The sequence below is a fragment of the Carex rostrata genome, chromosome 1 (genome assembly GCF_964058835.1).
Source record: "Carex rostrata chromosome 1, lpCarRost1.2, whole genome shotgun sequence".
Classification (NCBI taxonomy): domain Eukaryota; kingdom Viridiplantae; phylum Streptophyta; class Magnoliopsida; order Poales; family Cyperaceae; genus Carex; species Carex rostrata.
The window spans coordinates 5,296,507-5,324,196 of record NC_135918.1 but is presented as its reverse complement, the minus strand read 5'-3'; the positions used below and the strand labels follow the sequence as shown (position 1 = coordinate 5,324,196).

At 34.5% G+C, this 27,690-nt stretch overlaps 3 protein-coding genes across 4 annotated transcripts; 1 reads left to right on the top strand and 2 right to left on the bottom strand.

Annotated features, from left to right (window-relative positions):
• Positions 1 to 3,045: 3,045 nt before the first annotated feature.
• On the bottom strand, positions 3,046 to 6,739 carry LOC144553812 (protein-tyrosine-phosphatase MKP1-like). Its single transcript, XM_078302006.1, has 2 exons — positions 4,704 to 6,739; positions 3,046 to 3,384 (listed from the first exon to the last, which is right to left on the bottom strand). The coding sequence occupies exons 1-2, from the start codon at positions 6,594 to 6,596 to the stop codon at positions 3,325 to 3,327; spliced, it is 1,953 nt and encodes a 650-aa protein (XP_078158132.1). The 5' UTR covers positions 6,597 to 6,739; the 3' UTR covers positions 3,046 to 3,324.
• Positions 6,740 to 17,244: 10,505 nt separating this feature from the next.
• Positions 17,245 to 19,570, top strand: LOC144553806 (UDP-N-acetylmuramoyl-L-alanyl-D-glutamate-2, 6-diaminopimelate ligase). The gene is made up of 5 exons (XM_078302000.1): positions 17,245 to 17,384; positions 17,704 to 17,756; positions 18,199 to 18,396; positions 18,912 to 19,001; positions 19,226 to 19,570. Exons 1-5 carry the CDS (start codon positions 17,334 to 17,336, stop codon positions 19,389 to 19,391), a joined length of 558 nt encoding a protein of 185 aa, XP_078158126.1. The 5' UTR covers positions 17,245 to 17,333; the 3' UTR covers positions 19,392 to 19,570.
• A 740-nt stretch (positions 19,571 to 20,310) lies between these two features.
• Positions 20,311 to 27,350, bottom strand: LOC144553792 (sphere organelles protein-like protein). Of its 2 annotated transcripts, none has more exons than XM_078301988.1 (14): positions 27,091 to 27,350; positions 26,882 to 26,946; positions 26,311 to 26,544; positions 24,814 to 25,047; positions 24,507 to 24,576; positions 23,960 to 24,034; positions 23,728 to 23,872; positions 23,560 to 23,621; positions 23,148 to 23,384; positions 22,923 to 22,994; positions 22,627 to 22,794; positions 22,047 to 22,332; positions 21,294 to 21,461; positions 20,311 to 20,895 (listed from the first exon to the last, which is right to left on the bottom strand). In XM_078301988.1, exons 1-14 carry the CDS (start codon positions 27,262 to 27,264, stop codon positions 20,633 to 20,635), a joined length of 2,253 nt encoding a protein of 750 aa, XP_078158114.1. In that variant the 5' UTR covers positions 27,265 to 27,350; the 3' UTR covers positions 20,311 to 20,632. The 2 variants fall into 2 exon arrangements, with proteins under 2 accessions (XP_078158114.1, XP_078158119.1); XM_078301993.1 differs by having other exon boundaries at positions 20,314 to 20,887; positions 21,436 to 21,461; positions 27,091 to 27,348.
• Positions 27,351 to 27,690: the final 340 nt, after the last annotated feature.

Here is a 27,690-nt window from a genome sequence, read left to right as displayed (position 1 = left end):
TCAATGTTGTTAATTTATTTAATTTGTTTATATTTTGTAGCATTTTTTTATATTTTTCAATAAACTTAAAAATAAAAAAATAGTTAAATACGTCACATGTGGTCAATGTGTGATCACAAGTGCATGATTATTAATTGTATTGACATACAAAATAACCACGAATAACATGATTCTTTGCATGACGTGACTGTCATCTATCATTTTGTTCACATCGTGTCACATCACATAAAGAGAAATTCACGTGATATCACCAACTCGGAACATATTAGTTATTTTCCTTCAATATGCTCAATATTTTGTAGACAAGAGTTGGAAAATTATATTTGACTGCATGCAACCATCTCGGTGTAGTCTTGGTAAAATGGGTCACAATGCATGCAATGAAGGGGGGAGAGAGAGAGAGAGAGAGAGAGAGAGAGAAGGGGGGGGGGGGGCTAAGATACGAGTATTGGGATAAAGGCCTTCGTCCAAGCACTTCATGTTTTTCATATTTTAAAGTTCAAATACTCAATCTGAAGTGCTTAACATGTTCTCCATATTAAAATTTGCTTGGAAACCAAAATTTTACATTTTTTTTATTTTTTTTACTATTTCTATAAGAATTTGAAAACAATGACTTCCAAAAATAAAAAATGTTATCTCTAAGCACATTTTAATATGAAAAACATATTGAGTACTTCAACTTGATTATTTGAATATTGAAATCACAAGTATGAATTGATAGTACTAAGTGCTATATGCCTAGCCCACTACTTACGGTGTGCTCCAGACGGGGGGGTATGCGGAGGGAGAAGAAGGGCGAGTTCACTGTGCAGAGGTGAGAGTCAAAGAGGAAGCGAAGGTTACACATTATTGTGTGGTGGGAAGAAATATGTATTATTTTGACGAAATTCTTCACTCCAAAATCAGAGTGTTAGTTTTACTATGCACAAGTTACGCATTGCCATCGTTATTTCTTCCCTCTGCGCAGAGAATTTCTAGAGTACAACCTTAGTAACTTAGCCGATCTCTCTCTCCACTGATTTATGAGAGAGTGCACAAGCAAGAGATGAGTTTTTTTTTTTTTTTTTTTTTTGTTGCGATTTCTTCTTCAAACACACGCATACTCTTCCATTTGATTCGTCCATCAGCAGCTATAGTTGAGGAGCTCAGATAATGTGAATTTGTATCCTTTGCATTAACTCAAAAGGAAATATTTTTAATTAATGCATTTTGATCATTCGATCTGGTTTAAAATTTGTACGGACTAGATCAGTACTAATATTAAAAGGCTCCCTATGTTATAGATTGTAGTCGAATTGGCTCCGTTTAAAATCAGACAGTTGAGATTCATTTCTATTTTGAGTTTATCCAGAGGACATGCATTCGGATAATGTCTCTTAAACAAAAAAAATATAAACACTTATAATCCCTGTCAAACCGTTGTGCATTGATGCTGCAATGCTACAGGGTTTTTGCTTTGGGCCCTTGTGTTGATTCGCTGACAACCTTTTGGACCGAACAGAATGAGCCGGTTCGGTCTCAATTAGAATGCACGGAGCCTCTTTAATATTCGGGAAAATTATGATTAGTGATTAGCCGGTCCGGATCTAAACAATAATATTCTACCTTGGTGATATGAATTCGACGTACTGACGTACTTCCTCTCTGTCAATTACAAATTCCTCAAGTAATTTATTTGAGTTTCTTTTCCCTTTGGACAATGATTGTTGCTAGCATCCAGTTATTTTTAGTCTCATGCTATTGATATATCCAACTAATATAAATATATAATAGCTAGTTAAATGTTAATAACCTTTAATTAAATGTTATAAAACCACTAGCTAATTGTTCAATGAGCAGGGTTCAAATGTCTCCATTTTTAAAAACTTAAATAACTCAAAATTTAAAACTTAAACGTCAAAATAAAATATGTAATCTATGTTATTTTCTCTCTGTGTCCATAAAAAATTATCACATTTTGATTTTACTTTTATATAAATCAATAAATTAAAAAATCAACGTCTAAAAATTATCCACATTAATATACATTTTTACAAGCTCAAGATGACAACCAAAACAAAGTTAAAATGCTATAATTTTTTACACGTGCATAGATAAAATGATGTAGTTCATATCCAATGATTTTATTTTGAATTTTAAGATTTAAATTTTCAATTATTAAAGTTTTTTTAAATATGGAGACATGATAGAGGCACAAAAAATGGAGGCATTTGAACCCTCCTCTTGTTCGATTGACCAACATATTTTTAAGTACTATTATTTTCTTACAATTTATAACTACAAATAGAAATAAATGAGCAATAGTTAATTCACATCTTTTTGATAGTCGTCAGATACACAAATAGGTTATAAACAACGGTGACCGAACATATCAGATCGGTATAACCATGCAAATAGGACTCGAATAACTAAATTAACTAATTAAATATTAACATTATCTTGCTAAATACTAAAAAGCCACCTCATTACTTAAATGAACAATTTGGCTGCGAAATTTGTTACTTTAAAGAATTTCCCTTTTTGATGTATTGCTTTGATGTTAGCAATGTATGTTCCTACAAACATCTATATTTGTTAACAAATATATATTTCAAATAAACAAATTTATATTCATATTTTATAATATTTTGACAATAGTGACCAACAATTATCAAAATTAAAAAGTCAAATCATGGATATATTATCTATAGTTCAAATATATAGTATATCAAACTTAGTACAATTAGAAAAAGTAATTGACCATCTATCTAGTATTTTGAAAAATTAAGAGTTTATTGGCGCTTGATCAGCCATCACTCAGATTTAAAAATTGTAGAAAATTTAATTCGGGACCTATATAAACTACAAATAATACATATGTGGTTTTCCCTTTTATAACTATTTTGTGAGTTATCACGGTTATCAAATAAAAATGATTGTGAATATATTTTTCTTATTAGAAGTCCAAGTGCCATTATATACCAAAAAAAAAAAAAAAAAAACTCTACGCAAGAGTTATACCAAATCATTTCATCATATCACACCCTTCATCTTGTCCCAACATTTGTTTTGTAGGTATTGTGCATGTAGCGTCGGTAACAATTGCACAGTCAAGTGGCATAAAGGCTTCTAGTCATAAAACTAATTAACTTGTAATAAATTATGTTACATGCATCAGCACCTTTGGCGCCAACTGATGATCCTAGATTATTGTTGTAAATATTGAAGATTTTTAATAAGTACAAATCAGATGCATCTTGTAGATGTCTGTTAGTATGTTTCTACATTGAATATGTACTGTCATCAGTTACCAACTATGACATACCTCACTTAGTCTACCACTTAATGGAAGGAGAAGAGATGATTTAGGAACTGTTCTGGTTCTTGGCCTTCTTTAATTATCTGTAAAACATTCAAACAAAAAGCAAACATATTATATCACAATGACAGGCTTTACTTGTTACCTTAAGAGTATTTATACACTGAATATTACACAAACTGCAAGAGAATACTTATCACAGAGGAAAATAAAAAGGAAAAGCAGCATGATAATTGAGTTCAGAGAAGGTCATGACATCTTAACTATAATATACAAATTTTGTATTCAGTACTCAGATACTCTTTTAGCTTGCAGAAAACACATTGCTTTGTTTTACGTTTCATATCTCTCTGAAAGTTAGCATATCCAATGCAACCAATCTGCTTTTATTGAAAGCCGGTAGAATAACATCATATCATTGACATATTCCATCTTAACAGATCAAATGATGCAAGGAATTTCTGTAGCAGGTAGCAAATCTCATACTGCTACGAGCTGAAGTTCATGCCAGTACAGTACCAGTAGTACGGAAGTGATTGACTCCTTTCTTGTTGAATGGATACTTTTGGTCCTTTTTTTTGGCCAAAATTTCATTAAATTCGGCAATTGAGCTTGGTATGGTACCTTGGATTGTTTCAGCCATATATAAATAACTCTAGAAATGGCCAGAGTTTCATCACTGTGTCAGAAGCAACTCACCAGTGACCACAGATTTATATACATAAAGCTGCTGCTTTTGCAAGGTTTTGTCCTGTGTCCATCTTTGGAGAACATTTCATTAAAGTCTCCATGCCAACATAAGGTATATCTCAAACCACACCCCCCCCATCCCCCCCCCCACACACACACACAGACACAGCCCTCTCTTCCTCGTCCAAACTTAATATGAACGTATTTCTCATGAGAGATGCAAGTGTTTCTTTTAAAGGAATTCTCAGTACATTAGTAAGCAAAAGAGTTTAAGAAAGGCAACAGACCAATTATGCAAAAAAGTGTATGCTATGATAGAAGGCTCGGACATATATGACAAAGAATAATTTCTCATTAAAAATGTTTATGGACATTTTTTTTTTAATTTTCAGAAAAAGTAATCGCCACAAATATAAATCATGGCAACTCAATTATCCTGATTAATGTCATCCAACTATACTACTAGTAGAGTATGACATATCTATCTATCAGAGTAATTAAATTAAAATGGCCCATTTTCAACCCTGACTACTTATTAAACAAATATATGTATAAGACAAAAGGTCACACTACTTCCTTACCAGACAGCAGACATACAAGTATTTATCTATAAAAAATACATCTAAAAGCACATATGCAGACTATTCAAAATACCTCTTTCAAAAGAACAGCAACAAACAATAAATAAATGAATAAGTCATCAAATAAGTACCTCAAAAAGAGTATTTCCTGGAAGCCCCATCTGGTCAACAACCTTTTTTTCAATACTTCTTGCCCAATGATCTCTTTCTTCTTCATATTTGCCAACCAATTTAGAATTAGCACCTAACCATAGATATAAAACCCTCCTCTTTGACTTTCTCGTGCGATTCCTAGAATCAGGAGCTACCATTAGAAAAATTGAATTTGAATCCAACACGTCATGATGTATATCTTCAATTTGATCCAATTCAGGCCATCGATAAAGAGCAGGCTGTATCAAGTCCAACTTCTTTTGCTCTCCTCCTGGTTCTTCCAATTCAGCTTTGTCAGAATCATCAGAAGGATTCAATGAAAATTGCTTTTCTACATGCACTCCAGGTTGTTCTTCATCTAAATCAGGGATAAAAGGAGGCGACGGGCACCAATCCATCATTGTTTGTTCATGCTCAGCTTCAGCTTCTTCAGAAAAGTTCAATAAAGGGGTTATGCCTCCCCTTCGCTCAGCTAAAGACCCAGGTTTTGATTTCGAAATCTCAATTTTAGTGGAAGATGGAAAGACCCGATCTGACTTCTTTTCCTTTATTGTACTGAGAACCACTCTAGGAGTTTGACAAAATACTGGTCGGTCAGGTGTTGATGGGGAGTGATACCAATCTGAAGAAGAAGAAGAAGCTGGAGAAAAGGTAGAATCAGCAGATGAAGAAGAAGAGGACGGTGTGTTGCTTTCTAGTGGCTCTTCAGTACTGTTGGACTTGAGTGCATGTTGAAAAATTTCAAAATCAAGGTCATAGATATCTACTCTCCTTTTCCCAACCTCTAATGGGTCAGGTATCACCAGGTCGTCTGACACAGCAGCCCAGAAAAAATCCGATTCAGACCCTTCATTAACAGTAACAACCGGGGCCAAAACCCTCTCATAGCGCCCAATCTGCCGTGCCACCTTTGAAGCTGCTGCGGCCATGACTGGCTCGCACTTGGTACCAATCCATATGTAAATTGCATCAGGGGCATGAATTAGAAATGCACCTCTCGAATCAAGGTAGGTTTTGGGTTCTCCGGCCGGTAAGACTGATTTCGGAACGAGGTTCAAGGGTGCATATGGCGAATGGGGTGCAACCCGAAGGACCCGACGGATGGACCCAGGTGAGGCAGGCAGCCCAAGGGCACGATGCTGACGCCGCAGCAGCTGTGCAGCAAATCCCAAATTGGGATCTGCAACAGGCCGTGCTGCCCGCACCTTGCGAAGTGCAGCATCAAAAGGCAATGCATGGCGCCACATGAGATACGCCACAACCACAGCAGCAGAGCGGGAGGCCCCTTTGACGCAGTGCACCAGTACGCGCCCACCATTCGGTGGTGAAGCCACCACTGCTGATTCCAGGAAATCAAATGCATCATAAAGAATAGAAGCAAGGTCCTCTCCAGGCGAGTCATGCAACCAAAGGGTCTTATACACCAATTCACCATCACCACGGAAATAATCAGGGCATGCTGACCCAACACAATTAAGAATATGTGTAATCCCATGACGTCTTAAGGCAACCCGGTCACGAGCAGCTGAGTCGCTGCCGAGGTAGACATGGTCGGTCACCCGGGACAAATCGACCGAGTGCGGGTCTGCTAGAGATCCAACTGGGGTAGAGGTTGAGTCATCTGAAGCTTGTCGAGGCCAACCGGCTAGGGATGGCCGAAGTGGCAAAGCTAGCCGGCCTGGCCGTCTAGGTGGCCGTACCGGGTCGGGTTTGGGTTTGGGTCCGAGCTGCTGGTCATGAGTTGGAGTCGTGGTAGGGGAAGAGCAGGCACTCCAAGAGGCAGAGCGCCAGAGCATCTTTCTCGGCGTGATGGTTTCACCGGAGGTAGATGTGGCATCGGCTTCTGCTTCAGTTTCGCATGTGGAATCCATTCAAGCGGGAAAGAAGCGATCGGACTTATTCTAACCAACGGGATTCAGGGATTTAGGATATAATTCCGGGAGAGAGGAGAGAAAAGGGGAAGAGGGAGACCGGGTAAACGGTTGGAATTTAGAAAGTGGGGACGAGGTCAGGAATAGTGGGCTGGAAAACGAAGAATAAAAAATTGAGAGCGAGAGCGACGAAGCAGTCGACTCGAAATTAAAAAGCGAAGAAAAATTTGGAATCGGGATTAGAACTGGATCGGAATTCGGAAATGCGAATGGGAAAGGGTGTGAGGTTGTACGGCGGCTGAGACATGAGAGGCGAAGATGTAGGAATTTGGAAAATAATCGTTGACTGGCTGTTTGACTGGGGCTTTTGGGTGAAAGTTACGTCAGCAGAGGCTCAGAGCGGGTAAATATTTTAACAGAGCAGTTTTGGCTTCATGCATGCACGGAATATAAATCAAAACAGTTCTGAATATGAAATATGTGCTGCATGAAGTCAGAACTATTCTGTTAAAATCTTCACCCAGCACAGCAACCCGGGTTTCTCGTGGACCGGGGCACTTCTTATCCGAATGCAATAATACGTTTGTGTAGTGGGATTTTGGTTTTTTTTTTCTCGTGTGTCGCTTTGACTAAGAGTAACTGAGATGTGATGGAATTGGATCATTTCCGATAGTTGACAACGAGTACTTTATTGCATTGATTAGTGATGTTACCTGGTCTTGTGCTGTAATTAATTGGATCATTTCCGATATTTGACTACGATTAAGGTTCTGATCGTAATCAAAAGAAACGAGAATTATGTGTATAAAATGTATAAAATAGAGCAAATTAAAATTTAATGATCAGCGAGCCAAATCTTTATATAGAAATAATTTGTTTGTAGAGACATTGCCGTTAGAGTTTTCAAGATTTCAGTTCAAGAGATGTAAGGCTAAAACCCCAAACAAAGAGCCATTTGATAGTAGAGAGGAAAACAAAAAAAAACGATGAAAAAACGTATTATGTGATTATATCTGATAAGAGCTCACGGCAAACTATTGCAGGCCGAATTGTTGGTGAATTGCAGCGTTAGTGTTAAGTTTCAACCATCATAAGGAAACATCAGAACATGGAATGAAAAATCTGCCAAGAAAACATGGAAAGAAAAATACTTTTTATTAGGATGTAAACCAACCGAATCAAACACGTCTTGGTACAACACGCGTGCTCGAACACATCTCGAGCATATTACTATATAACACGTGTGCTCAGGGGTGGATCTACTGTAGCATAGGTAAGGCGGCCGTTCCCTAGATTTTGAGTTTTAATGATGATTTATTGGTACCGATTAACTTTGTTCCTCTCTGAAATTTTTTTTGTTCCCCTCTGAATGTTTGATTTGTAATTCGGATTAAATTTAGTGTTAAAATCAAAATAAATTTCTTAAATTATGATTGATAATATTAATTATAAGTTATAGAATCAGAATTATAAGTTAGGGTATTGAAAAATATAAGTCAAAATATTATTTTTTTTATCGAGTATCCAATTAGTTAATGGGTTTAAATACGATTCGATATTTTTTTGCCCTCCTGACGGAAAATTCTGGGTCCACCCCTGCGTGTGCTGGTCACGTTATATGATTTACGTGTGTTCTAATTGTGTTCATTCATGTAACGTGATTATTTTTCAAAAAAAAAATTAATTATACGGCACGACATGATACATGATGCAACTTAGTCACTACACATAACACTATACAGGATCATGTGCCTTGATCACGAGCACGATACGGACCATACAGTACACAAATAATATGTCGCATGACAAAACGTAATTAAACATAGCTACATCCTACATGCTGATTTTTTTATTTATATTAAAAAAAAAATTAAAAAATAACAAGTTTGACGCTGGATTTCGAAAAGTACCCAAAACCACAGTTTAAAAAAAAAGGCAATTTTGTTTTTTACTGTATTATAATTCAAAAACAACGGCTTAAAAAAACAAAAAAAACAAAAAAAACAAACATCGCTAAAAAAATTAGCGGATTCAATTTTTTTTATTTTTCAGCTTTTTTTATTTAAATAAAAATATTTATAATTTATTTATTTTTTCTATTAAAATATTACAAATATTTAATATATTTCTTTGAAAATAGATCGAATACTATATAATTTGATTTATTAAAAAGACTGTCACAAATAACCCGGATCAATATTTTTCATGCCGAATTTTTTGCGACTGTAAGAAAAATTAATATATTTCTTTATGAGTTATTGGAAATAAATAAAAATGATTGGAGTCTGAGTTATTGATCCCGGTTTAAAAGTCACTTCTAGGTAATACAGAAAATATTGTGATCCATCTGTTGGGGTTTACGGTGCTGTAACCAAAATCCGTTTAGGCTTAAGCTGCGGAATGATCGTAGAACAAAAATTTCTACAGCCAACTTAAGCTCAGGATTAAACGGGATATGTCAGGAAACTTTCCAAGGCGGTCCACCTTCAGTATTCCTTTGGCATCAAAACCCAATTTAATCCTTTTTTACAGATCTACTCCATGATTGATTTCTAAAACTTTAATCTACTTACCAATTAAATAGATTAATATAGCATATTTATACCTTGTTTCCAAATCACAGTTGGAATGCAGACCGAGCGAGTAGAGCCTCACCAAGGAAGGAATCGACTCGGAGTATCACACGTGTGATACCTCTATCGGTTATCCACCAGGACTAACCGGAGAGCGATTTATTTCTTCTGCCAGAAATACCGTAAACCGCGGAATTATGCAAAAACACTATTCACAGGGAAAAAGACGAAAACCCGTAAACACGAATTTTCGGTTGCTCAGTTTCATCAATATGCAAAACTGACATACCGTGAAATTCGGTAAAACACTATTCATCAATCCCGTAAATATACTCCACAACAACCCGCAAGATTATACGTCAACTACGTATAACTTTCTTTTCTCAACCGAAACACTATTTGGGAGAGAAACCGAGAAAGAGAGAAAATACCGATTCGATTCTGCACGAAACGATACGTGTGAATTAGTGATTTTTCTCTCTACATGCACCCCTCTATTTATAGGCTTTTGAGGAGCTTCGCAAAACACCGAAATACCCCTCAACATATGTCTATTTACAAGATATGTCATTGAATGGATAAGGATGACATGTCATGTGGATAAGATCGATGACGTGTCATCTGGATAGGATCGAATCTGAAAAGACCCGAATGCCCTCGGCCCGAATACAAATAATATTCGTATAATTATTCTGAACAATTATATATATTTTTCTTGCGGTTGTTGTTTCGGTAATTTATACAACGTGTCCTGCACATTTATAAATTAACCGGTTAACTTTTATACAACGTGTCACACACGTTTATAAATTAACCAATGTTTTTGCTTGTTATTTTTACATAACATTTATAATTTAATTATAACACGTATAATTAATTATAACCATCTTACTATTGATCATAACCAATTTATAATCAATCACAATAAGATTCTCCGATTAACTCCTATATGGTGTGACCCAATAGGATCTGTGTTATGTTGGTAAATAGAGTTAAAATTGTTTTAACTTCTATAATCATGAGCGGCATCTGGCAACACATCATGACCATCCAATTACACAGATGATGCTGTACTATATAATATCACGATCCAGTAAACAATTTACTTATGTCTGTTCTTCTGTCTCATAGCTATCAGATCAGTTTCAAGGTATATGTGTGTCATCCTTACTAACTGTATCTTTTCTTGATCTTGAGTAGATTATCAAATATAATTACTCTTGTAATTATACCGCATGCAGATAATCTAACTCTACCAAGGGGCCCAGTGATGCTATAGCTCGTATAGAGATACGAGGGACAAATAGTATTCTTGGTAAACTATCACTTCCTCAGCTAAGCTATACATATGGAAAAGCTACCGTTATGACTGCTTTTTACGGACAGCGGTGGATAACAATCACACATACATATTTTTCAGTGGGAACAATAAATACCTCATACTGTAGAATGTGACACTGAATGAAAACATAAATGACACGAACACAATTCTATTTAATGTTTCATTCGGGGTCTGTCAAATACCATGTTCATAGAACATGTATCTATGTGATTAAAATGACATCTTGTGTCAGGTGGTTTGTAAAACTTAACAATCTTTTAATCCACATACTAACCTTATCGCGGTAATTAGTGTTCCTGCTAATTACCTTGGTCAGTGACCTTTGAAGAGTATATATCATCTATATTATGGAGTTTCACAATTTCAGTCATGAACTCGAAATGATCCATAAATTCAATAATACTCAAGGCAACAAAATGATATATAAATAAACATTCAATTCATGAACAAAGCTTTATGATAATTTATCGTATTATTGACTTCTAGATTATTACAAACTAACACCTTCTAGTACATTTAATTTATAAAAAGTTGTATTTATTTTGAGAATTCTTTTTAATAACAATCATTAAATAACTTATATTTTTTGTTTTTTTGAAATAGAAACAACATTTTATAAATTAAATGCACTAGAAGGATGACAATATTTTTTGTATTTACTTAGAAGTGACTTTTAAACTGGGATCAATAACTGAGAATCTAAGCATTTTGATTTTTTTTTTCAATAACAAATAAAGAAATATATTAATTTTTCTTACAACCGCAAAAAATCCGGCATGAAAAATGCTGATCCGGATTATTTGTAGCAGTCTTTCTAATAAATCGAATTATATAGTATTCCATCTATTTTCAAAGAAATATGTTAAATATTTGTAATATTTTAATAGAAAAAATAAATAAATTATAAATATTTTTATTTAAATAAAAAAAGCTGAAAAATGAAGAAAAAAATGAAATCGCAAAAATTATTTGCTGTTTTTTTTTAAACAGTGGATTTTGAATTGTAAAAATGGAAAAAGAAATTGCGGTTTTTGTTTTTTGTTTTTTTTTAAACTGTGGTTTTGGAATTGTAAAACCACAAATTTTTTTTGCAGTTTTAGGCCATCAAACCGCAAAATAAATTTGCGGTTTGGGTACTTTTCAAAATCCAGTGCCAAACTGGTTATTTTAAAAAAAAAATTGGATATAAACAAAAAAATCGATCCTACATGTGATCAAAACAATATAAAATTTATATCAATATTTATCTCCGATAACACTTCAAATTATAGACAGTAAATTTTTAATTTTTACATTGTTGTTGTTTATTTTATATATTTTTTTCAAACTTTCAAATCTTTGATTTTTTTTTATTTGTTTCCTAAACAAACTTAAAATTCAAAAAAATAGTTGAATGCAATTAAATGTGATCAATCACGTTCACAATATTAACATGCAGTGATCACTTTTCACGATTTTGATCTCGACACAGAATATCACATGAAAACTTTTTGATCATGACATGGGTATTTTGCTAGTATGTGTCTAAACTCTGAAGTACTAACAAAATACCCGTTCAATCTAACGAATAATATTACTGGAAAACTAAAAGTTTCCGCTTCCAAATTCAAATAGATGTGCAATATCTAAATAGAGGAGGATTCAAATTCCTCTATTTTTTGTGTCTTCACTGTGTCTCTATTTTTAAAAACTTTAATAATTTAAAATTTAAAACTTGAAAGTCAAAATAAAACCGTTGGATATGATCTACATCATTTTATCTATGCACGTGTAAAAAATTATAACATTTCAATTTTATTATGATTGTCATCAAGAGCTTATAAAAAGCACACTAATGTGGATGGTTTCTAGACGTTAATTTTTTAATCTATTGATTCACATAAAAATAAATTTGAAATATGATAATTTTTTATAAGCTCATACAGAATAATACAGATCATATCTAACGGTTTTATTTTTACTTTTAAGTTTTAAATTTTAAGTTATTAAAGTTTAAAAAAATAGAAGCATAGTAAAAACAAAAAAAATGAAGACATTTGAACCCTCTTATCTAGAAATCACAGCTCTAATGCCTCCTTGATACCGAACTTGGTCGGAAGCAAAACATGATCACTGCAACGATGACAGATGTCAGTGTATCCAGTCCTCTTGATTAGTATATTTGTTTTAGGCATAACATTAAGAAAATAATGAATTAAATTGGTAGCATTATTTTTCTAAATTTTCTAAAAATAACAATTGCAGCTCAAAAGAGGTGAGTTGCAATGAATTGTTGCGGGCAAACAATAATTCATTGCGGCTCAAGTTTACTGAAAAAGAGAAAAAAATGCACACAAAAAAAATCAAAGTAATGCGACCGATTTAATTAGAGCTGGGCAAAAAAGCTCAAACTTGTAACTCGCTCATTTACAACTCGTTTAACTCGGCTCATTTACAACTCGAGTTGGCCAACTCGTTTAATAAATGAGCTGAGTTCAAGTTAGCCCCAACTCACTCATTTATAACTCGAGTTACATAAAATTACATAGTATTGGTCATAATAAATCTCAAAATAATCAAACCCGAATCTCTAGACTGTTATTTGTGCCTTGAGATTCGTGTAAAATATGTTTGAACTTGTGTTGTAATATTATCACTGGTTAAATGAGTTATAAACGAGTTGTGAGCCAACTCGAGTTGATAACGAGCTGAGTTTGAACTTGTGTTGTAATACTATCACTGGTTAAACAAGTTATAAACGAGTTGTGAGCCAACTCGAGTTGATAACGAGCTGAGTTTGAACTTGTGTTGTAATACTATTACTGGTTAAATGAGTTGTGAGCCAACTCGAGTTGATAACGAGCTGAGTTTGAACTTGTGTTGTAATACTATCACTGGTTAAACGAGTTGTGAGCCAACTCGAGTTGATAACGAGCTGAGTTCGAATTGGCTCTACAACTCGTTATTATGATCTCAATTCGAGTTGGCTCGCTCGTTTATTAAACGAGCCGAGTTCGAGTTTGTGATAACTCACTCAAACTCGACTCATTTACAGCCCTAGATTTAATTATAATATTCTCTTAAATGCTATAAATAAAATAATCGGGCAGAGTATGCACATGTTCTGCTTCAAAACTCGAGAAATTTCGAAAAGCCAGAAACCAAATGTTTCATTTCACCCTTCGAAAGGCAGAAATTACAAAACCGTGAAAAAAACAACATAAAAACATCTTTCCTTCGTACCAAACTACCAGTACAACAAAAAATGACTATTTCTCCTTCACAGTTAAAACTTAAAAGGAAATCCTTTATTATTGCTATAGTAACCAAGTCTCCGTATAACAAAAATACAACTCATATTAGATACATGACAAAAATGTAGGGGCCCACCTTCTCCAATATTGATAATATAAATGTAGTGGATTGAAACATGTGACGTGTCACGTGTGGTTCACGTAAATATAAAATATGCAGTTGAATACAGAGAAACTTGAAAGATTAACAAATTAGGAAATGCAATTTATGTTTGTCACTCAAGCAAGGCTTTTTAATACTCGTCCAGAGTCAGCTCCAGACCAGAGCAAAAGAGGCCAAGAGGGCAGGGAAGGTATAATCAAACCTGACCGGTCCTTGTTTATTCGTTTGAAAACATTAAAATTTGGAGGAGAGAAGAAATGATGGAAGAAGAGGAAAAACTTGTGTACAAAGCTGTATATTTCTTACCACAGATCATGATGTAACAAAGGAAAAAAAATAAAAAATAAAAACACACAAGAATAAAATTACTTGTAATTATAAAAATAAAATTAAAATGGGGGTTAATTGATTCTCAACTACTAGAATCCATATTCCCTCGCGTACCTGAGAAGACAATTAGAAAAGAATAGTCTGGATTTAATTAGTCCCAGGTCCCAATTGAGTAAAAAAAAGACTCAATGTCTAATAGATTCGTGCCAGAGTTACAGTCGCAAGTCCCTGATTGTACTCTCAGATACATGATCAGACTCCATTTACTACTGCACATGAATTCGCCTCGGCCCTGTTCTCTCCTCTCCCATCCCCTCCGAATTTGGAGCTAAACCTTCATATGACAAGGGGGACCCAAGTTTAATTAGAATCTTTTTTGAATATTTGAAGATCCAGTATGGCAATTACAGAAAGTGTAATAATGAAGTGGTTCAATGGCATTCCTCGCTAAATAATTGTTAAGTTTAGTGAGTTCTTACCATAAATGTGCTTTCGCTTTGAATGCCAAAGAGATTAAGAGAATATTGATATATGACGACGGCATGTCTTCTCAGCTCAGTTAATATCATACCATAACCATAGACTTTTAAATAGATTTTTGGATCTTGGAAGAAAATAATAGAAAAGCAAGTGACAAGAATTATGTTATTTATATGATAGGAGAAACCCTAGCCAAACAATTTAATACAAGTAATAGATTGTGGGGGAGTGGGCGTACTCCAAGGCGATATATATGAGGGTTGAAACCCTAGCCTCCTACTCATTTCTCACCTCCCCGCCTCAGAGCGTCCAGCTCTGCCAGCGCACTCTTGTCTGATCCATCTCTTTTCTCTCTAGAGAGCGTGCGTGACTTGGTACGAGAAAGAGCGAAACACACTCCCGTATAAGTAACACATTTAATGAAAAAAATATAAATAAGAATTAGGCTTTTTCAAATACTAATAACATACTATTTGAAAAAAATGAAACATTATAACATAAAATCACTAAATTTAGTTTATAATAACAACTTAATTAGTTTCATAAATGAACATGTAGTACTAATTGAAAAAATTACATCGATAAGTAAGAAAAATATATGATATATAAATAACATAAGAATTAATCAATTTCAAAATAAAAAAACAAAAACATATATAAAAAAAATATTAGATGTATCTCCAAACACAAATAAAACTACAATACATGATTTATAAAACTTATTACCACACACTATTATAGAAAAAAAATCAACTTGAAAATATTTTCAATGGAATAAATTAGAATAAATGAAAATAAACGGAAATAAGCTGAAATAAACGGCCGATTAAACAATAAAACGACCGATTAATCATTTTCATCCGCAAACAGATGTCCATTAAGTATATTCGTAATAGTTTGATTGTCGTTAACGATTAAATGACCATTTAGACCGTTTTTTACAACACTGCTATTGATAGAACAACACGTTTGATGCGGTTTCATTTTGTTATCGAAAAATTATGTCATCTTCTTTCTTTAAAAGATTTTTTTATTTGTCAAAAACATAATTATTGCCGATTTTTTTACTAATATCCTAAAAAATAAAGAAAATATCAAATCTGTCCTCTGAATTTTTTTTGAAAAATGCCTTGACTACTCAAACGTGGGGCAGATAGCTTTTTCTACCAAACTGCCCCGCATTAAGGCGATCAACCTTTTTTTTTGACCAAACCGCCCAGGGACGGGGCAGTTAGCTACAATAAAAAAAAATTAATATTATATCAATTTTTAATGAAGATTATTTGTTAAATTTCAAGTGCACACATATTAGATCAACTATAAAAGAAAATGACTTAATATGTATGAGACCGTAATAACAAAAGAATTTAATTTAAACAATAATAAATAAAATATAACATATAAAATTATTTATTTGAATAAAAAAATCTTTAAACATTTAACATATATATGAAAGTAGTTCTTTTGTTTCACACCATAAACCGCATCATATACAAAAGCATAGCCATAAATTAGAATATGAGAAATCAAAACTAAAGATTATACAATCTTTTTACTGATCTCATTTCTCATATCAATGAAGATAAGATTTTTAATATTTTCATATACAAAGGCATAGCCATATATTCCCCATTTATTTATGTGAAAGATAAATGGATTTTGTTTTTAAAGTAACTCATGGCATATTATTTAGGAAGTATTTATGACAATTTTTTTTTATAAATATACTACCAAAATATACCAAAATACAAAGTTCTAAATTGAGAATTTAAAATTACAAAAACATACTAATTTGCCTACTAAATAGATGCTATTAATTTTAGTATACAACGAACTGCCAAAATTTCACCAGCTCAATATCACAACCATAAACTATGACCTTCAAAGATTCAGAATAAATAATTCAACGAAATTTGCCCCTAAAAAAAAATCACTCTGATTCAGTCTTTCTTTTCTTATCCTCTTTGTTTTGTTTGGCTTCGCGCCTCTCTCTCTCGAGTCCTTTGATATTATTCGATAAAGGCATCTCCAGACTCCAACCTTAATAGAACAAATAAATAAGTAAACAAACAAGGGTCTTAAATGGAAAAAAGGAGTTATGAAAAGAAAAAACTAAGAAATAGGTTTGAATCAAATTCAAAACCTTCGGATCAGGCATGTTGAAACTTCCAGTTTTGCCCTCGATAACATCACTCCCTCATTGCATTCTTGATCTGAAAAGTAATAGAAAATACCTCAAGATTTGATTAAGATTTAAAAAAAACAAAATTTACAGCTGACCATCCTGCTCTTGAACGGTTTGATAAAAAAATAAAGAGAGAAAGTTGACCGTCCTAACACGAGACGGTTTGATAGAAAAAACTGACCGCTCCACGTTTGAATGATCAGGACATTTTAAAAAAAAAAAAAAAAAAATTCAGAGAACAGATTTGATATATATTTTTTTAAGGGTATTAATAAAAAAATCGGTAATTATTACTTTTCCGAAGAAGCTTTTATAGTATTTCCTTCGCCGACAACAGGGTCCCGCACTATTTGTAAAAACCTCGCTACTTCTCTTCGATCCCTTCCCTTCCTCTTTCACATAGTTACGCCGTGCAGCGCCGCCGCAGAGAGATGGAAAGCGGAAGCGACTCGGACGCACCAGAGGAGCTTACTACGGGAGAGGTAAGGATTTGAGCTTCGATTTCTTACAGTTAGTAATGCAATAGTTCACTTTATTTGACCAGCCGAGGCGAGATGCCGGATGAAGCAGCAGAGATTGGAGCTTTAATATATTTGCACTGGCCCCTACTAGCAAACCAAAAATCTCGTGAATTTATAGTTTCTACTGATATTTTTGCACATTATCGTGGTAGTTCTGGTAATTGCACCTTTCTCTCCGACAATGACGCGATATAATGTTTCAAATTTTTAATTGCGCCATGTATAGCTTTTGAGCTCATAAAGTATTTCTTATTCCTTTAAAATCATTTTTTTTTATTAGGGCATCAGACAGCATGAAGAAATCAGGAAAGCTCAAAGAGATAATGTTATGAGGTAAAATATTCACTTAATTTCTTATTCCCTCGTATCATTTTTATCGAGGTAGTCCCTTCCAGCTGTTGTCTACTAATAGCAAGTTGCCTAGAGCATTTCTTTTTGTTTGTTTAAGTTTGCTGGCTTGTGTTCGACTGAACGGTTGAGTGTCAAATGTGTTGGCCGAATTTTACAGATAAAGCTTTGTTAGAGCAAAATACTACAAAATCTAGCATTATTGCTTAATTAGAGGAGGCTGAATTGCCCATTTGAGGTGTGAACTGAGTATCAATAAATATTATATGATTTTAAATTGAGAGAACTGAAACCCTACATGGCACTAGATATCTGCAATTGCTGGAACAAATAAAAAGAATCTCTATCTAGTATTAATGAATTACAAGTTTGTGACAGTGGTGCCAGAATTCAGTAGTAGTAGTAAAAGATTCTTATGGTATTGTAGGGTTGCAATGGAAGGGAAAGAAAGGCGAAGGCAGTGGGCCCAGAAGAGAACTGTAGCTAAATCTGAAAAGAAAAGAGATGAGGCAATAAGCAGTACAGATACTGGAGATGATCATCTGGAGCAAGAACCAGAGGAGAAGCGAGTCGTACCTGGGATGCTTCCAAAAGACATAGTCGATATTCTTGCTGCCCGTGAAAAGTAATTTTCTCTTTTGCAAAAATCAAGAGCTAATTTGTGTGCAAATTGAGGTTAATTGAGGCACATCTGCAATCTGCATAATTAAATACATACAATGTCCCGATTAGGGCTTAATCAAGTTCTGGTTGTCAGTTTTAGATGTTTAGTTAGACTTTCTTTTTTCCTTTGGGTGGGGTAGGGGGGTAATTGAGGTTTCACTCTGAGGCTAATTTTGGCAATATTGGTGATATTTACTTGCACAGTGAGGGTTTAATTGAGGTCGCAATATTAGTTCAAATGCTGGCAAGAAATTGAAATTTGATGGTATTGGTGCCTTTTGTGTGCATATATAACTTAGAGAATGATGAAGACTTTGACATAATTGCAGAAAATACGGTCTAATTTCAGGCATAGTTGGGATATTTGGGTTAGCTGTGAGGCTTAATTTCACGAATTGCACAGCTGAAAATTTAGATTCTATTGGTTTTTGAGGATTTGATAGCATGATAATTCATTCTTACATATTGTACTTTTAGACAAACCTTTTCATCTGACTCTGAGGAGGATATTGTTGATAACAAAGGTGCCAAGAAGAAAAAGAACAAGAAAAGACGTGAAAGTAATGGGTATGCTTCTTACAAATTTTGCATGATATATTTTTTCTCTGTCGCTATCACCCTTTGCTCCTATTATCTGGTTGACAGTGGTGTCTCTTAGATTTCTAAAATAGACCACACTGAGGCAAAACTAACTAGAAGAGACTGGTGTGATATAGTGTAACTAGATATATATAATAGAAAATAGTTATGTAAAGGACGATATAAAATTTCATGTTGCTTTTTTTTTTCAGGCCTGAGACTGTAGTGCTGTCAGATATACCACCACCGCAGTGCCTTCAAAATTCAATTGATTTTCTAAAAAGAAGGAAAATGCAAACTCCTCGATCCACTTCGATATTAAAAAATGCTGATCGTGCTTTATGCCTCCTTTCTTCCAAAGGTGGTTTGTTGGGTTAAAGTTAGATTATATTTTTGTATCTACAAGACTAAGAATGTGGAATGCTGAATGTGATATGCCGAGTTTTATCCTTTTCGGTGGTAGGATGTGAAAACCTTAATGATTAGTGTTAATTTACTGTGAACAGAAAATCATGTTTTGAATGGGCTTCTCTCTCATCTAGTTCTTTTATTTGCAATTATGCTTCATTTAGAATAGCTTTATATAGTTAAATTCTTCTGTATCTTTTTCAATATTGAAGTTAACCTCAATTTCCATCTATGCATAAAGTTAGATGATGTGGGCATGGTGTCTTTTTTTTTTTTTAAGGCAATTTGTTTTTCTCGCATCCTATTTTTTCCGAGGATAAAAACAGAGCATTTTGTATCCGACTGTTAATCGTGGTTCTTAATTCTGTTTTGTGGTTTTCTTCTTTGTTATGGATCATTTATTGTTTTCAAAGATGAAATCGAATTCTGAACTCCGAGTCTTTTCAGTGGAAAGCATAAAAAGTGTACGCATACACAAAAAGTTCTTGGTTAATATTGGGAAAACAATACTTGCAGCTTTGATCTTTTTTCTGAGAGGATTGGAATGGTCCCGATCAGAATCTTTTTTATGCTCAGACATTTGAATTTGAACTATGAAGTGGCTAATTCAGTATATTCTCATATATATTGGTTATACTGGAAAATACGTTCCAACTTTTTACTATATTGATGTAATGAAATTACATTTAGTATTACAGTTCAAGTCCAAGACAGATGAGCACAATAGTTTTCAAGTGAACTTTGCCTGACAGGCCTGATCCCCAAGTCCATAAAAGCATTCGTCAAATGCTCGTGAATACGATATGATAGAACCACATTACCATCAATGTTAATACTGATGAGGTGCTGCTGTAAAAAAACAGCACTGTTACTTTCTCTTGGCATGTAATGGTAGAAGAAAAGAGCTCTTAAGATTGCTCTATGAAGTTTGGGGACTGGATAGGTAGATATTTAATTGACAGTAAACAGAATCCAGCATTTCTGTCCTCATCTTTTTACAAAACCATAGTTCAAAAGGGATTATAGAATAAGTATGAACCCACTAACAATACCAGCCCATCTATCCAACTACAAATTACCACCTCATATTGCAAAATTGGCCCCATATCTGACAAATAAACTCTTAACTCTACAACACTTGGTATTACAAGTGGTACAGTTATTAGCGTTCTCACAAGAAGGTACCTCTTCTCACCACAACATTTACCCGCTTAGCTCTGCATGCCATAATTGCCTCTCCCTCTTCCTCTCCTGCCTCTTCCTCGTCCTCTGCCTCTGCCTCCGCCATATCTTATAGCATCGCTATCACCACTATTGGCATTTCCATTGTTCCCTCTCAACAATGCAACCGTGGGGCCCAGTGCACTACCCCTCAGTGCTCTGTATGACCATGAAGGAGTTGATGTATTTGGTGCCCATGTGCCCCAACCATTCTCGTGAGATTGGGTATTTCCGCCATTTGCCAGCTCAGTTCCTAACAAAGGAATAATTATTGATAACAATTTCCACTTATAATTTGATATGTTTGTTGAATATATTGAAAGTGTTAGGTGTTAGTATTCAATATATTACTGTGCGGTTTCTGAAAATTTGAGCCCAATAACTACATAAAATGTTCTGTACAAAGTTTCTGGATGCTGCCAAACAGCCTAGTACCTTCCAATTGATTATACTATACTACAGTTATTTACTACACCTTTTTTCTTTTTTGTAAAATTGCTATACCTTTTTTCACTGACTAGTGTGTTCTGATTTGATTGCAGTACAAAAGCTTTCTTTTTATTATTGTCTATTCTCCTATTAATTTACTTCGGAGGTCATTATAATGCATATTCCACAAAAAGAAAATAAGGATAATAATAGGAACTGTGCCTGTAGGATCGTGCATTGGCTCCTCAGGGTCATTCTGAACAGCAACATCCCAGTTCTTATCTGAAAACAAATTTTTCTCAACATGTTGGCTACCATCAACGATGGTAGGGTTAACCAAAACACAAGCACTACTCTTTTCCGCCTCCCAATTAGAGTTTGGCTCAGTTCCTAAATGAGAAAAAAAAAAAAAAAAAATGTTAAGAGTAACAGTTTCCAATTAAAATTGATATTATTGGTATATATATGAGATGGGCTAATATGTTTTATGAAAAAATAAAAGGTCATGTTTTACTTCACATCCATATCTCCGTTCAAAGTCACACAGTCAATCCGAACTCCTCAACATGATCTCCATATGAAAACGTACTTGGAAGCCAAACTTTACATTTTTTAGAATTCTTTTACTGTTTTTTTTGGGGGGGAAATCAAAAGATGCTCAGTGTTAGTATTCAATATATAATCATGCAGTTTCTTGAGATTTAAGTGCAATGCATTATATTCGATGCTAGTCAAAGTACAAGTTCTGGCATGTTGCCAAACTAGGAATTGCTGCCAAACAGCCTTTATCTTTCAACTGATCATACTAGTACAGTTTTTAATACTTTTTCAAACAGAATAATTTGTTCTGTTCTGTTTGTTGGCACTGCTTTAGCTTTCTTTCAAATATGTTTATTCTGCTATTATTTTACTTCGGAGGTCATTATACTATTACCCCCCCCCCAAAAAAAAAAAGGTTAAAAATAGTTACTGTACCAGTTGGTTCAAGTATTGGCTCCTCAGCATCATTCTGAACAGCAAAATCCCGGTTGTTATTTGAAAACAGATTTTTCTCGACATCTTGGCTGCCATGTGTTCTAGTAGGTTCAACCACATCAACGGCACTATTTCCCAGTTCCATTTCTGACCTATTAACTATAAATTTATCTTTTTTCATGGCAGCTCGATTCGAATTCGTTTTCCTGCTAACAGAACTTGCAGATTGCGAGACTGAGCCATTAACCCTCAGCAAGCGCACATCAACTAACGAGGCAAATTCAATCTGAAATATAGAGATACATGCTCTGTTTGTATATCATTTTAGGATCCCAAAAATAAATAAAAATTACCAAGTCCTCACACTAAACCAACTATGCTGAATGTATAAAACTGCACGCTGAAAGATATTTAGGCCAGAAACACCAGGCATGTCCCTAACCACTAAAACAGCTTTATAGTTTTTTTGCATTTTACAATAAAGCAATTAGTAGTAATATGATAGTAGATGAATTTCCAAAGCATGCATATTATTTGATTCGCCGTATGAATTTGCCAAAATAAATACCAAGAAATATACCTCTAACGAACCATCCTCTTTATAAAGTGACAAGTTATCCTGATATGGTGCATCCTCCTCTCCTTCGTTTGCATCATCTCCCTCATTATCAGGAAATATTGGGTACTCAGGCAAAGGGGCTAGAATGATTCTATTGGACATCAGGTCATACACTTTCACTTCTCCAACCTTTCAAAAATAAACAATAATAGAAAGACAGTTTTGTTAGCACTGATTTTTGTTCATTGCTATCCATAGCGTTTTTATTGCTACAGAATGAGTAGGAGATAATTGTAAACACTACTCAGAGCTCTTACTCGGAAAGGAGAGAGATCTGGGCACCAGGTTGATGATAACTCAACCACCCGATACACAATCAAATCACCTTCCTGTCTCAGAAACATTATAGCACTTATTTATAAATAGAAAAGGTTGAAAAAGGATGATTAATTTTTTTTTAAAAAGTAACCAGATTAAAAGAAGATAAATGTCCAAATTGAATCTTTTTAAGTGTTTTAAAAAGGTCGATGAGAACAGTGAACCTTGGGAGATCGCGTCAAAGGAGGGAGGCTTTCAAAATTAAGTTCCTCTATAATAGCTTTTCCTTTGTCGGAGGTAATTTTCTCTGTAACCTTCTCATTGGTAAAACTATCCTCATTGGTAGCATCTAACCAATTTGAGGATGCAGAGTTGTATCGACTTGCATTATGTTTATAGAAACCCTGGCCCCACTTCTGCCCCATCACCTTGTTGGCAATTCCATTCCATTGAAAACTCTTCTGGAGAAAATAAGCAGTTGCAAAATAAATAAAGCCTATCAGTTCATGAATCCTGACTAGTGTTGCTAAATTAGCCTTTCCTATTTGCTGATTTCTCAAGGAATATATTCATGCATGGATCCTTTGTGGAAGCAAAGAAGATTTGAGTTTAATTAGCACAGTAACTTGGTTTTACCATTGGTGGTTCCTTCAGTTGCACGTTACTCGGACCTGCATCATCATCGTCGTCATCTTCACCTGTAAACAAAAGACAGTGAAGCATAATGATGAAAAAAACAATGGCCAAAGCAAAACGATGTCCAATTTACAAGTTCTATGAATTCATATATTTAAGTGGTTGCACCTTCAGACTCAAACCGGATGTGACCAGGGCGATCCACTCTTGCAACTACCGAATTAGAAGTCACAATTGGCTCTTGGGCAGGTGCCACGTGATTTTCTGTCGCCAGTTCGTTGGTGCCATTTAGTAACACAGCATTTTGCATTTTCTGTATTTTTATATATCATGATGTGTGGTTAACTAAGATATTAAATCAGATAAAATAAAAACTTTAAGATGATCAAGTAACCTATACCTCTGCAGCTTGTTTTTTCATTTCCTTCTTAATAAGCCTTTGAGCATACCTACGACGAGCTGATCTACTAGGAAACTGATCAACATAAGAACAGTTATATATTGATACAGTATTGATGGCAATAAGAAAAGTGCAACTAAGTGAGGTTACAACCAAATCTTCATATTAGAAACTCAAATCACCAAAGCATACAATTGTTAGAGGAAGAGGAATGGACTTTGCTTTGAGGACAATGTATCAGGAATACTAGATATTTTGAACTTCTTTTATCTTTTCCTTTTTGAATTATTATTTGTATTTGGACGCTTTAAATTAATGATAATGAAAACCAGGGGCTGATTCAATTTTAGTAGAAGTCAACAATCACAACTTGCTTGGGACTAAAGGCCTGGTTGTTGTTGTTGTTCAATAATCACAACAATTAACAGAAGTGAAAGCCATAAAAGGGATAAAATGTCAACCCTGAAAAGTTACGGGGACACTGATGTCTTATATAATATGCATGGGCCTTACCGAGAATTCTAAGTAAAAGAATAAATGAATGAACCTTTTTAGTAAGATTGCCAGAGTCAGGTTTGCATGTATTTGTGTTGCAATTCTCTTCCAATTGTTTGTTCCTACAAATTCAGTCAAGAAATAATCAGACAATACACCTGACCAAGATGACATATTAGCCATCATATCTTCCAACTATGAGGCAAAGTCTATAAATCCGCTCAAGAAGGTTCCTGTTCCTTGAATGATTTGCAACAAATATTTTCCCTTGGCGATAACCATTGATTTATCAAGTAACTTCAACAAATAGGGGGTGGGTAAATGCTATTAAAAATTCAACATCGAAACTATGAACGTACCTCTCAGGTATGATCTGACTTGTATCATTAGAAACATTTGCATTATCAGTTGCAAGAACTACCATAGGAGATGCTTCATCAACATCAGATGGATTTGCTTTCTCATGCAATATTTGCTCTGGAGTCCTAGCTCTTTGGAAAGACTGCTGATTTGGTTCTTCTTCTGTTTCTTTATAGCTGATTCCGTTTATTACGAGCGGCTTTTGGATAGTAGTTAGCTTTGGTTTCTTCTTTCTATATTAAAGAACATGGAAGACGTCACAGTCATTGAAATCTCACATTCAACAAAAAAAAAAATAGACCAGAACCAATCCCCGCCCCCCCTCTCCCAACCAAACCAGCACACGGAGCACTGCTACTTGCCAGCATACACCCTATTGCTCAGCCTCAACCATGCCAGTTCAGTAACAAACAAGATAAGTAAATAGGATATTTCTAACTTACATTCAACTTTTATGATACATATATTTGAAAATTATCATTCAAATAAAAAAAAAAATGATATTATAGATGTATAAATCATTTCCTAAATAGCACATGTATCAGATTTGGGTCGATTTGAAGGACATTTAGCCTTCCATCAAACAATTTAAAAAATTTAACGGTGGAGTTTTAATGGCTTTATGATGAATGATCAATCAAATTCTAAATTGACTCAAATTTGATACGTGTCCCATCTGAATAATTGAGAAGACATCCACAGTTTCAAGTTTTAAATTTGAATAATATTTTTCAAATATATGAACCATGAAACTTGGGCAGTACAATTAAAGTTGGATGTATGCTAGAATTACCCAAGTAAATAAATATGAACTTACCTCAATTAAATACTTAGTGATATTTTTCAAATATATGAACCATGAAGCTTGGGAAGTACAATAAAAGTTGGATGTATGCCAGAATTACCCAAGTAAATAAATATGATCTTACCTCTATTAAATACTTAGTGCACCTTTTTAAATTCCATTGCATGTCACAAAAAAAGCTAAACCAAACATGACAGGCTTTGTGGCCTGTAACCCCTTGAAATTTCAGTCAGTGCTTCTTACCCTCTTCTTCTAAGACATGCATTTTATCCTAATAAACTATGTAATTCAGACAATGCGGTCTCCTTAGTTAAGTTAACAAAGGGTTTGACCAAAAGCAGAATTAAAAAAAAAATGGTTGTGTAAATTTAAGAAAGGAGGTGTACTCACATATACAAAGGGTGATAAAACAAAGCATTTAACTATCACACACACACGCACACGCACACATACAAATATCATGCATTTGAATGTCCAATTACCAACAAATAAATTATTTCAACAGAAGGAAGATGAAAAATAAGTCAAATATCTGTAGAAGATGAGGCTCGAGTTCCACCCAAAATTAGTTAAAGAAATATGGGATTGTTATTTTTGGCGGCAACTACCAGAACAGAAAGAAATTTACACTAATAAGAAAAACAAACAAATAAATCCTCAGTGGCAACTGTCAGAGGTAAATGAAACATACTTTGAACTGTAGGATTCCTCTATTTCCTTGTGCTTTCTCTTTGAACCCATCTCATCCAAATGTGTCGTGAGGCCAGAGTTCATGATTCGCATTTCAATACTCTCTCGGGACTCGATAAGCATCCCATTACTGAAGGGAACAGTCTCTTTCTCAACTATCTCACCTCTATGGATTTGTTCCATGTCATCGCCTCTAGTAATCAATTCTTTCTTCTTGCATGTTCTTTTAAGGACCCTGGTAAATTTCAAACATCCGTGTCAACAATTATGTAACTTAAATAAAAGAACGTAGGTGCAGTCAGGGGAAAAATATAAATTGGGACTACCAGAATTTTTACTTTGCAGCTCGTAACTCACAATGATAAAACATAGAGAAAAGACATTTCACTCAGAGCAGCACAATAGAAAGACCAGGAAAAAAATGTGGAATCAGGAAAAAAATTGGGTAGTCAGGAAAAATACAACTTGGACTACTAAATTTTTTACTTCACAGCTGGTAACACACAATGATAAAACATAGACAAAGGGCATTTCATTCAAAGCAGCATAGCAGAAAGACCAGGCAAGGTTACCTTACAATATCCTTTTTTCTGAAAAAGCTTGTCGATTCAAATGGTGGTATAACAGCACCATCCATCTGCAGAAAACAACATCAATTTCAAATACAAGTGTGACCACATAAAGTATGCCACTTGCTCTTAAACCAGAAAATGAAGTAACTCGGAGACTTTGATCATCATTTAAGGCTTAATAAAATATCTGAGAGACGTTTCAAATTTACCTTTAAGATAATGCCATCAGGGCAACTGCGCTGAAGGTGAAACCGGCGAAAGAGGTCAGAGGCGAGATCGGCGACGGTTGCCATCTCTGGCTTGATGCTAAACCAACAACGCCGCAGCCACTGCTGCTCCTTCGAAAGGAGGCGACCTTCGTCGAACACCACTTGGATCCGCATCAGCTTCGAAGAAAACGAGGTTGACAGCGAATGGAAGCGAACTTCTCTCTTTATTTTTCTCTCGAAATCTGTCGGAGGTTATGGATTAGAAAAGCAGCTTTGAGGGTTTTGGAGACGCTTGGGTTTTCTGCGGGTTTAGTGGGAAGTTTTTCGTAAATACCTGTCAAACAAACTTATTTACATTTATAACCTGACAACTTATAGAAACTTTTTCCCTAGATACCTGTTCTATTTTATTCTTTAACTCTTTCTCTCTTATATTTATCTCATTAATTGAGAATGTTAATAAAGCAAGTTACTAATGAAATATAAAAATAACTTATTAGAAAAATAAAACTTTTCAACTTTGAACATTCATGTAAAGATCAGGTTGTATTTAGTGTATATTCACGTTTTACATGATTTAGTGTATATTCACGTTTTTGA

Coding starts and splice junctions, on each gene's coding strand:
- LOC144553812 (XM_078302006.1), bottom strand. CDS start 6,596: ATGGATTCCACATGCGAAACTGAAGCAGAAGCCGATGCCACATCTACC. Junction 3,385..4,703: donor CAGGAAATACTCTTTTTGAG/GTACTTATTTGA, acceptor AATGTTTTACAG/ATAATTAAAGAAGGCCAAGA.
- LOC144553806 (XM_078302000.1), top strand. CDS start 17,334: ATGGAAAGCGGAAGCGACTCGGACGCACCAGAGGAGCTTACTACGGGA. Junction 18,397..18,911: donor ATTCTTGCTGCCCGTGAAAA/GTAATTTTCTCT, acceptor TTGTACTTTTAG/ACAAACCTTTTCATCTGACT. Junction 19,002..19,225: donor AAAAGACGTGAAAGTAATGG/GTATGCTTCTTA, acceptor TTTTTTTTTCAG/GCCTGAGACTGTAGTGCTGT.
- LOC144553792 (XM_078301988.1), bottom strand. CDS start 27,264: ATGCGGATCCAAGTGGTGTTCGACGAAGGTCGCCTCCTTTCGAAGGAG. Junction 22,333..22,626: donor AAGAGGATGGTTCGTTAGAG/GTATATTTCTTG, acceptor TCTATATTTCAG/ATTGAATTTGCCTCGTTAGT. Junction 20,896..21,293: donor GCCAATGCACGATCCTACAG/GCACAGTTCCTA, acceptor TTCCTTTGTTAG/GAACTGAGCTGGCAAATGGC.